Source organism: Schistocerca serialis, chromosome 7 (assembly GCF_023864345.2).
Source record: "Schistocerca serialis cubense isolate TAMUIC-IGC-003099 chromosome 7, iqSchSeri2.2, whole genome shotgun sequence".
Taxonomy (NCBI): domain Eukaryota; kingdom Metazoa; phylum Arthropoda; class Insecta; order Orthoptera; family Acrididae; genus Schistocerca; species Schistocerca serialis.
This window is the reverse complement of record NC_064644.1, coordinates 334,933,393-334,945,573: the sequence shown is the minus strand read 5'-3', so window position 1 is coordinate 334,945,573 and position 12,181 is coordinate 334,933,393. Positions and strand designations below refer to the sequence as shown.

The window sequence follows — 12,181 nt, the reverse complement described above, 5'->3', positions numbered from 1 at the left end:
ACAAATGCTAGAAACGTAGGTTAGCCTTTCCTTAATCTAGCTTCTAAGATGAGACGTAGGGTCAGTCTTGCCTCACGTGTTCCTATATTTCTACAGAAACCAAACTGATCTTCCCAGAGGTCGGCTTCTACCAGTTTTTCCATTCATCTGTAAAGAATTCGCGTAAGTATTTTGCATCTGTGACTTATTGAACTGATTGTTCGGTAATTTTCACATCTGTCAGCACCTGCTTTCTTTGGGATTGGAATTATTATGTTCTTCTTGAAGTCTAAGGGAATTTCGCCTGTCTCATACATCTTGCTCACCAGATGGCAGAGTTTTGTCAGGACTGGCTCTCCCAAGGCCGTCAGTAGTTCTAATGGAATGTTGTCTACTCCCGGGGTCTTGTTTCGACTCAGGTCTTTCAGTGGTCTGTCAAACTCTTCACGCAGTGTCGTATCTCCCATTTCATCTTCATCTACATCCTCTTCCATTTCCATAATATTGTCCTCAAGTACATCACCCTTGTATAGACCCTCTATATATTCCTTCCACCTTTCTGCTTTCCCTTCTTTGCTTAGAACTGGGTTTCCATCTGAGCTCTTGATATTCATACAAGTGGTTCTCTTTTCTCCAAAGGTCTCTTTAATTTTCCTGTAGGCAGTATCTATCTTACCCCTAGTGAGATAAGCCTCTACATCCTTACATTTGTCCTCTACCCATCCCTGCTTAGCCATTTTCCACTTCCTGTCTATCTGATTTTTGAGACGTTTGTATTCTGAAGTATTGTTAGAGGAGGCCGAAATGCACGCGTTTATTTACACGCAGACTGGCGTGAAGTCTGGAACAGTTAAGGGAATTTTTAGTAGCAAATAAAGTACGCAGTTGATGTAATACTTAACTTTAATCCACAATTGGTGTACATCGCTCTTGACGATATATGCTTCACATAATAAATATCAATTGAATACGGAGCCTTGCTAGGTCGTAGCAAATGACGTAGCTGAAGGCTATGCTAACTATCGTCTCGGCAAATGAGACCGTAATTTGTCACTGAACCATTGCTCGCGACGTCGGCTGTACAACTGGGGCGAGTGCTATTAAGTCTCTCTAGACCTGCCGTGTGGTGGCGCTCAGTCTGCAATCACTGACAGTGGCGATACGCTGGTCCGATGTATACTAACGGACCGCAGCCGATTTAAAGGCTACCACCTAGCAAGTGTGGTGTCTGGCGGTGACACCACATATTCCTTTTTGCCTGCCTCATTTACTACATTTTTATATTTTCTCCTTTCATCAATTAAATTCAATATTTTTTCTGTTACCCAAGGATTTCTACTAGCCCTCGTCTTTTTACCTACTTGATGTTCCCTTATGCTCTTCCTGAAATTCTGTTCAACCTCTGGTTTAGTCAGTTTATCCAGATCCCATCTCCTTAAATTCCCAGCTTTTTGCAGTTTCTCCAGTTTTAATCTACAGTTCATAACGAATAGATTGTGGTCAGAGTCCACATCTGCCCCTGGAAATGTCTTGCAATTTAAAACCTGGTTCCTAAATCTCTGTCTTACCATTATATAATCTATCTGAAACCTGTCAGTATCCCCAGGCTTCTTCCATGTATACAACCTTCTTCTGTGACTCTTGAACCAAGTGTTAGCTATGATTAAGTTGTGCTCTGTGCAAAATTCTACCAGGCGGCTTCCTCTTTCATTTCTTACCCCCAATTTCTTCGTCATCTGCAGAGCTGGTTGGCATATAAACTTGTACTACTGTAGTAGGCTTGGGCTTCGTGTCGATCTTGGCCACAATAATGTGTTCACTATGCTGTTTGTAGCAGCTTACCCACACTCAAATTTTTTTATTCATTATTAAACCAACTCCTGCATTACCACTATTTGATTTTGTATTTATAACCCTGTATTCGCCTGACGAAAACTCTTGTTCCTCCTGCCAGCGAACTTCACTAATTCCTACTATATCTAACTTTAACCTATCCATTTCCCTTTTTAAATTTTCTAACCTACCTGCTCGATTAAGGGATCTGACATTCCACGACCCTATCTGTAGAACACCAGTTTTCTTTCTCCTGATAACGACGTCCTCCTGAGTAGTCCCCTCCCGGAGATCCGAATGGGGGACTATTTTACCTCCAGAATATTTTACCCAAGAGGACGCCATCATCATTAAACCATACAGTAAAGCTGCATGCCCTCGGGAAAAATTACGGCTGTAGTTTCTCCTTGCTTTCATCCGTTCGCAGTACCAGCACAGCAAGGCCGTTTTGGCTAGTGTTACAAGGCCAGATCAGTCAATCATCCAGACTGTTGCCCCCGCAACTACTGAAAAGGCTGCTGCCCCTCTTCATGAACCACACGTTTGTCTGGCCTCTCAACAGATACCCCTCCGTTGTGGTTGCAACTACGGTATGGCTATCTATATCGCTGAGGCACGCAAGCCTCCCCACCAGCGGCAAGGTCCATGGTTCTTGGGGGGAGGACCATTTGTTATGGCTACGTAAATAAATGGAATATCCAGGATGGAATAATAGCAGTATTATGAAAAGGATAGATTGGTACTCACTCTATATGGTGAGTAGCGGTCTATCCTTTACATAATGTGTAAATAAATGGTAACATAATGACATGTTGCAATGTTTGTGTGTCACAGTTATTAGTTTGTGTGTAACCAGTGGTTAACATTTGATTCTTGGGCATACTTTCTTTGAGCTTTTTTCAGGATATTTTTCATGTCACTTCATTTGTATTAAAGGGAAAATTCACTTATGAAAACTGTAATAGTACAAAAGAGACAGACAGGCCTGTGAATACTTACTGACAAAAGGCAAAAATCCATGCACATCAGTTAGACATATTTAAAAAATAGAAGAAACTATATCCAACTTTCAGAACTGTTTGTTCCTTTCCCAAGGAAGAAAGATTTGGGGTGTGAGTGCCCTTCCCCAGTTTGTCCCTCTTTCTGCTCTGAGGAAAAAAGTAAAAGGTCCCTCACATGTACAGTATTTATTTTGCAATAACATTGTAACAGTGTATTGTGTGAAAGTGTGGGGTCAGATAGGCATAATGTTATTGTGCAGTATCTAAGCCTGGAATGCGTCAATGAAAACTATTCCTTCATAGCGTACGTGTTGATTCTCATTTGTGTTGCTTTTGCAATTGCTACACGCTGCAAAAAGAAACACAAGAGGAAGTGACAATGGGTAATAAAGTGGCTGGGAAGGTGTAGTATACATGGTCAGACTGGTGTGCAAAAAGAGCTTTCAGCAGAACCGGATGACTGTTGGATTGTCTTAAGGACAAATGAGGAATATTTCAATGAACTGATGAAGCTTGTTGCACCTTATATACACAGAAAAGATACTGTTCGTGTAATCATTGGATTTCACTTTACACAATGCTGAAACGATATATAAATCTGAAAAGAGTGAGGTACATGATTGTAGACGATAAGTAGGCAACGTTGTTATATTTTTCTTCAATAAATAAGATTCTGAAATCAACAAATCACTAGTTTCAATGTCACTTCCCTGCACGTAAACACTTCTGTTGAAAGATTCTACAAGCAATTGCTGAAAATTACCCACCTGAATGCACTCCAGTGCGTGGTTCCTTTCATCTGTCTTTTCTGATGTATTCGTATTCATTTGGAATTGTCGTATCAGTTATTTACATGTCCTCAAATTGTAAAGTCTTGGTAGAAACGGGGATATTATTGTGCAATACTCAGAATTGTACAGTAAATATTGAGTTTGTTAAGTGCCCTTTAACACTTTTGAAAGCCAAGTATAGTCTTTTATATTTTTATGCAAGCATTACTTGAAATTTCAGCTTCAGAAGCCAAGTAATGGTCAGCCATTATCTCTCGTATGAATGAACTTTCATTTCTTTCTCATGCATTTCATATGTGCTGTTTGCTTTTTGATGACCTGGCAAGATTGTTAACACTTTGGAGACCAAGCTCAAGCATAGCTTGGGCCTTAAATTTGTGTTAAAAAGGCCGTCCCAAATAAAGATCAAGCTGCAGTTTTCATGATGCATGAAAACTGCACCCATTGTGTATGAGAACAGTGTACGAATGTCTTACTACCTGTCCCTTAACTGGTCTTCTGTTGTCAATTTCTAGACTGTGAAGGGAACATTAGTGAATGTAATAGCTGCCGTTGAAAATGGCTGGGATTATACGGTCAAATTGATGCAGTTTCATTCATGGCCTCATGAGATTTCACAATTTGCTGAAATTTTAGTGCAGGTACATCATGTTTGTTGAGTGAGCAAGAAATTTTGGATGCTCAAGAGGAAGATATTGCTCATTAACTCACCTCACACTTTTCTCTTGGGAGAATAATTATACCTCCTTTCATCATCATTTTAAAATTTGAGAACTGTCAAAGAAATAAATTAATATGAACAATAAATACTGAAGCATGGTTGTTTTGTATTACGTATTATTCTTGCAGATGCAGCAATTACATGTGTGCCAGCAATGGTTTAAATGTCATAAATGGCAGGTTTCTTAGGTGAAACACCTTATTAGTGATAAGAAGTATGTAAAGATATGAGTATTAATGTGATGATGCCTCTTCACAGAGAGGGTGTAAGAGAAAGGCTTTTAGCTTGCTTTTCTATTTTTAAGAGATTTTGTTTGCAGAAAATGTGCCTCAAACATAAGTGTAAATACTGATTACTAGTGATGAATGATTTCTTAAGAGATATAATTAAAATCCTAGGATTTTTACATTATTTTTAATGAAATACATCTAAGCTTTAATGCACCAGGGAGCAGAAATTGCAGTTATTTGAGGTTACTTCTTACAAAGTTCTTGGTGTTACAAATTGAATTGTCTTCAAAATGATATCTTGCTTTCCTTCTAATATAGTAAATTTAATGTTACATTGAACACTCTAAAAATTGTCTGGGTGGAGGCTTTAAATATCCGTTGTCATCTAATACTGGTGCTCTACGGCCTTGCCACTGATGAGTAAGATATTACTCACTCCCCCCCCCCCCCCCCCCCCCTGCCCCCTCTTCTATAAAAAAAAGAAAATATCAAATTCATCACACGTTGGGGCTCAGTTTCCAGTGTTCATGAAATTCAGAGGTAACACTGGGGGGAAGGAGTTGAAGTTGCCAGCTTTGTGAGAATATAAAAGAAGGAATCCTTCAGCCATGTCCATTAATTCAATAGGCTGTGCATGAGTCCTTGTTGTGATGCTAAATGGTGAGCATTTAGGGACCTCAGTCATAATTGCTAGGTTCAGGTTTGGAAAACATGGAGTTTCCAAGCTGGCTATCAATCAACACTTCCTGATGTCCACCAGCACAAACAGTTTTCAATGTATGCATGTGTCAGTGATTATTACATGCTGTAATGTATGTTGCACTCGTGAAGAGCCAGGAACTTAGCTTAATTGCTTGGATAGCAAATGGAAAGATGATGCATCTACATATACAGGGTGGTCCATTGATCGTGACTGGGCCAAATATCTCACGAAATAACCGTCAAACGAATACCTGTGGTACTTACAGTTAATAATGCTGTAACAGCCTGTGTTCTCAGAAATGATAAGTTCACAAAGGTACATGTATCACATTGGAACAACCAAAATAAACGTTCAAACGTACCTACGTTCTGTATTTTAATTTAAAAAACATACCCGTTACCAATTGTTCGTCTAAAATTGTGAGCCATATGTTTGTGACTATTACAGCGCCATCTATCACAAAGTGAAAAAAATGGTCCAACTAAAACATTCATATTTCTTTATGTTCCACACAAATATGTAATAAAAAATGGGGGTTCCTCTTTTAAAAAATGCATTTGATATCCGTTTGACCTATGGCAGTGCCGTCTAGTGGACCAACCATAGCGCCATCTGGTTTCTCCCTTCAAGCTAGACAAGTTTCGGGCTTTGTAGTTTTTTTTCGTTTGACGCTTATTTCATGAGATATTTGGCCCGGTCACTATCAATGGACCACCCTGTATACCCCACAAGCTATTGTACAGTGGATAGTGAAAGGTCCTGCCCCCCCCCTCCCCCCCCCCAAAAAAAAGAGAGAGAGAGAGAGAGAGAGAGAGAGAGAGAGAGAAGAAAAACCACTTCCAAATTAACTATATGTTGTGTTTATGGGATGGCTGACTGTCATGGAAAAGCATCTGCTGCTCCCCAGAATGTTTGCTCCCCAGAATGTTTCCCCTAGCTGTCAAGGGATGAAAATGGATTAATCCTCACAAACTTCTCCTAGTAAAATGGCTGTATTGCATGGAAAGGGTAACTTCCCACTTAGTGAATACAACTTTAGATTGCACACCAAGAGTGCTGTCATACAAGAGACCACTCTGGCTGTAATGTGACTCGGTATTCCTCAGAATATATACATTGTCATCAGAAAAGAGACAAGGGATTGTTCAGAAAAGGTTTGTGGTATGCTTTTAGTGAAAACTGCTACTTCCCTTGAAACTGAGCAGATTTGTAATGCCAAATTGTGTGGGGTATCGCCAGTTGTACCAAAAATGCACAGCACTGTCAAATATCACAATGGTGTTATTTTGTAGAGACATGAGAGGTATTGGCATACTAAACTTAAGATTAGGGGATAGGTGAAGTTGTGACCGATGGAAGAATATTGTGAAGAAAGTATGTGGCAAGCTCAGGAAGACAGCTGACATTTCCCTAACAAGGAACAGAAAGGCTTTCTGTGATAATGTGAAGCAGTAAATCTGTAACTCACAGCACTGTTTTAAGTGTTAGCATTGTAAACCTACTACTATGCCCTGAAATGGACCTGAGACCTGCCGAAAATGTGTTTAACCGGTACATGTAGATGGAAAAGTGTTTTCTGTGCCACCATTCTGTGTGAACTGTTCAGAGAAACAAATTTGGATTTGAGACTGTACAACTTTACATGGAGGAGGAGGAGGAGGAGGAGGAGGAGGAGGAGGAGAAGAAGAAAATATAAAAGATACATGTCTTGGCACAACAATGCTATTCTTTGGCAAACAAGGGTTATATAGCACATAAATAATTTTTTGCCCTGTTGAACAGATCAAGTGATCAGAAAGGATTAGTCTATGTAAGTCATGCCAGCAATGAAGATTAAAACTAAGTAAAGACCATAAGTTTATTCCTTCAAGCAAACCAAGAAAAAGTGAACATTTTACCTACAACAACCCAATCACCATTGTCCAACTGAAGGAGAAATGAGTGATTAAAAACCCAGCTGATTAAAAAGTTTGAAGCCCCTCAGTGGGGGTTGTATTTATTTACACTTAAGTTGAAATTTATGGGAAATGATTAAATCAAACCTCATGGGAAGACAAACCTCATTTTATGATGGAGTGTAGGTAGGTTCTGCCCAGGGTAGATCTTAATACTTGTGCCTCTTAGAAACACAGTTTAACCTATCCAGTGCCCCTGTGTGGTAGGGTTGTATTCTCTGAGGTAGAGCTAAAAGAGGAGCACTCTTCGTCAAAGATGCATACCTTGTATAGCTCACCTCTCTGTGCTTACACCAGCCTATAAAACGTTATTGTTAAAGTATATTTGCGTATGATTTATGTTTTCTGAATATGTGACATGAGACACACTTCAGCACTGATGTGGGATTCTTGCTGCCCCGTGACCTTTCACTATGCTGTCCAGCCCACAATATTGTGCTTGTTATGAATTAGTCAGTGATCTACTCCACTGATTACTACATGATTTGGATTCACCTTCCAGAACAGAGCTTTGTTCAAAAGAAAGCTGCCAAGATGGGTGCTCAATAAGACAAGCTGGATGTTTTACAGCCACCTTAATGTACTTGAATGTGGTCACATCATCCAAAAATTAGTGGATCATATCGCCAGATCATCCATGTCCAAGCTTAAGTCCTCGGCTCAGCTTGGAAGACAGCCTGTTTTCTGGTGAAATGAAGAATGATGCGTACAGTAGGAACGAGTGTGCAACTTAACAGAATTTTAAGTGTAGGATAAATACTGAGAACCTCAAAGCGTTTCAAGTGATGAGAGCAAAATACCACATGATAATAAAAGAAATAAAATTGTGGATAGTTTGTGAATAGTATGTAAGACAGGCTAGGGGATTTCCGCACGGGTTGCAGGGTGTTCTGTCAATACTGTGGTGAGAAATGGGATTCCTTATCACAGAGGAGGGAAGGGATTGGAACTGTTGGTCTACCAATTATAAAGTCCACTATAATCAATTTCAAAGTGGGAACACTATCTTTGTCTGTTTCGCATCTAACTACTTTATACAGTGACACCTCACTAGAAGTGCTGGGGGGGATCCTCCCTGACCCTTATATACGAAAATGGTCAATTTCCAGGCCCGTGAAAATAAGTTACTTTAATCCTTCTCCTCAAACCTCAGGAGGACAGTCCAAATTTGAATAGCTGTCACAGTTTTGCCCTCACCCTCTGTAAGAGAAAGGACTTAGATTGGTTAATTAGCTGCTTCTAGGGTCCATAACTTTAATGATGACTGTGAAACTTGGCAAGACATGGACGGTGAGGTAATTGAAGGGGCACTGATTCGGAACCATCTGAAAATAGAGCACCGCAACATTAGCCAACATCTGCATTGTGCACGATAGTTCATCTAATTACTCTTTTGTTTACTGAAACAATGTGTGGAATCCACTACTAACACAAAATGACGTGAATAGTTATTTTTTACCTATTTTGTTAATGGCTTTATGCCAAATAGTAGCTGATCAAACTTGTTTATGTCCACATCAGTTCATAGTTTCTCATTCTAATTCACCAACAAAGTCTAGGCATTGCCATTAGTATATACAAAAGATGATGAAGTGAAGATGCTAATTGAAACATCATTGTTCCGGGAACCATCCACAATCCAGAACAGGAATTTTACTTCTTTATGAATGAATCATTTGACACACCATTCATTATAGACTGAAGAAGTGTTTCATCTACTGTTGATATTCTGCCACTTTGCAGACGGTACACCATTTGGTACCTTTAGTACTTTCAGCGTAAAACTGTCAAAGTTCAACCAGTTACGGAGCATCTGAGATGTAAATTCGGATTGGTTTATTTATCACACAAGGGCATTACGATCGATGAGTTTCTCTTAGTGTGGTAATAGCATCTAGGATTGCCAGTATTTATTCCTTAAAAGCATACCAGATTTGATATAAAATTTTATGAATACGATGAGAGCTATTGTGAATATAAGTGATACTCCATTATTTGTACAGGAAATTATGCTACTCATTATCCTTTGGAAAGAAGTAAGTTATTGAATTGTTTTCCAGCTTGCACGATTTTACTGAAAAAGGTTTTCATATTTATTTTGAAAACTGGTACACTAGTCCAGATTTTGTCAACAAACTAACAAGTAACAATACTATTGTTGTCAATCTGGACAGACAGGATGAAATACGTAAGTGAACAGTGAGACATTCTTTGAGAAGAGACTGGTCCACTGTTGGGCGGGTTTTTGGCTATTACTAATTCTGAATGTATGGAGGCATACTATTTTTTGCAGAGAAACTTTTCGTAGTCTGATTTATGTCTTGCAGTCTTTGTTTGGACTCAGCATTTGCATTGAGAGAGTATAAAGTTCTCTCTTCAAATATTTTTGTAAATGATAAAAAAAATTTTCTGTATGTGATTAATTAGTGTCCATCATTGTCAACTGTCTTGTTTGTGTTCGTGTGTTACTAAGGTTGAATGTATCTATTTACCTATGTCTAATGTAAATGTGTACAACTTGAAAATATTATTTCAATGGCATGTTGTTGAACAGGATGACTCAGCAATGGATGAACATGGAGTGGCAGCTGCACTCTTGCCTTTAGCTACAGCATTCTGCCGAAAATTGTGCACAGGAGTTATCCAGTTCGCATACACATGTATTCAGGTAATGATATGGGTCAAAATTGTCTGACTTTATGGCCAGAAACCATAATTAGTAGAAAGAAAAATTAATAGAATAAAAATACTGACACTTCACCTTTATAGAATGTTCCTCTTCGCATACATAGCAAATCTGTGGCAGAAAATAGATACATCATCATTAATTTGGTATTTTAGCTGTTATTAATTTCTGTGCTTGCAAAGAAATATTGGAGAAAATTTCTGCCGTATGCAAGAGAATTCACTTTTTTTCCTGTACCGGTCCCAAGACTTTGTTCTATTGTTAGTGGTTTTTATTATAAATTATTATTATTATTCAGCATCACATGTGTAAGTAAAAGAAAAAAAACAGATAAATTGTGTTTTGCATAAGGTAGAAGTTTTCTGTAGAAAATTGCTTAACTGTCGCAGTTAGATATATCTGCACATCATCATGTTAAAAATTGAAAACGGCAATCTCTGCTGCTGTTAATATCGTGTTAGCAGCTTCTTATATGGCCCTTAGTTCCAGTTTGTACTTCAAGATAGTGTGGCAGTTTCATTTCATGTTAATAATAAACAACATATTAGTGTATGTTAAATGGAACATTTTCGTGAATTTCACGTTTCTAGTCATAATCATTAACAGATGATATTATTTTCTTGGGTTAGCAGCCTCAGAACATTTAGCTCCGGGCAAGAGCATATAGACGTATTGTGGTTACTAACACCTTGTCCAGGGTACACACCAAAACCGCAACAAAAGCATATCACCCATCACTTATTTAACATGGGCCACAGACATGATAACTTTCTTTTGCACCCCACAACAATCACCTTCAGTTTTCACTCTTCAAATTTATTGTTGGTGTTCTTTCATACAACTATTGATATGTTTGTATAACTCAACACACCTCAATTAAAATTACATTTAAAAAAATTCCGAGTAGATTGATTTACAGTTTTATACACCACCATAGTTTCAATTATTAAGATCACATAAAATAAAATGAAATAACATGTTAATAAATGTATAAGCAAAAAACATTAGAAAAAATGAAAATAGCAATTCCATTTCATACATGGAGAGTTTATCAGCAGATGTAGAAATATTGTCAGGTATACTCCAGGGGAACGTGTTGGGACTGTTGCTGATAATGTTCTATACAAGTGACTCAAAAGACAATATTAATAACAACCTCAGAATTTTTGCAGATGATGCTCATTTTATGGAGTACTATCTGAAACAAGCTACAAAAATTTCCAGCCACATCTTGATATTATTTCAGTGTGGGTGGTACAAAGATTGTCGGCTTGCTTTAGATGTTCAAAAATGTAAAATTGTGCACTTCACAAAATGCAGACAAAAGAAGTACACTAAGACTACAGTATCTATGAGTCGCTATTGGAATTAGTAATTGTGTAACAATTAGTATTTGTGTAACAATTAGTGGGGATATGAAATGGAACAGGGTGTATACGACCTGGGACAACCGGGAAAAACCCGGGAATTGTTTAGAATTCCGGGAATTTTTCATTGTTTTAGTTTTCAGTTAAATTTTTGTGATTTTGATTGGTAAGAACCAATACTCTAACAAAGGATATTACTGTATCCCACTAGAACAGCATAATACTGTAGTAACAAAACATGAACGAGAGAAAAAAAATGAAAATAAAACTTAAGTTGCAAAGGAAATGCGCCGTATACAACAACAAAACAATGCTCATACAAACGTCTGCCAACAGCAGTGTGTCAAAGGCTCCAGGAAGACTATGCAATGCTTTATAACAACAAACTGCCTCCGATGAGTGTGACGTGACAACTGTTTAAATTAGATTCATTTGAGCAGTTGTGGGTGGGCTATTGCGCATGCGCACGTGAGTCGCGTATGAGTAGTACCTTCTCCCGCTTCTGGGTATAGAAGTGTGGCTGGGCGCCACTACTTAAATTTTGCCCCGGTTCGGAAATACAGTAAATCTGGGGCTGATGCACAGAGCAGTCTTGAGTTGTGGTGGGGAGGTGAGTCATCTCCACGTGACCTGTGTTTACGTTCAGTAATTTTGTTGTTTCCTCTTAGTTTGTTCTCATGTTAAATGATAACAAAACTGATTTTTGTGGCCGGGAGCTATCAAATGAATTAAAATACTTGCGCATAATTATGGAAGGCTAAAATATATTGTTAGTTTCAGATTTTATTCGCACCTTTCTGACAGTCAAGCATTAATCACCTTACAGAACAATGAAGTTATTTTTGCCGGTTTGCTAAAGAGATAAGGCTTTTATTAATCTTTTCTGCCGAGGCAGTCAATTTATTTGAAATGAAG

General features: G+C 38.4%; 1 protein-coding gene across 2 annotated transcripts in view; it reads left to right on the top strand.

The window, feature by feature from the left end:
• Positions 1-12,181, top strand: part of LOC126412073 (myotubularin-related protein 13) — a 251,951-nt gene that overhangs the window by 96,355 nt on the left and 143,415 nt on the right. For both annotated transcript variants that reach the window (XM_050081473.1, XM_050081472.1), the window contains one exon: positions 9,768-9,881. In XM_050081473.1, coding sequence (XP_049937430.1) covers positions 9,768-9,881 — 114 coding nt within the window. The remainder of the gene's footprint in view (positions 1-9,767; positions 9,882-12,181) is intronic.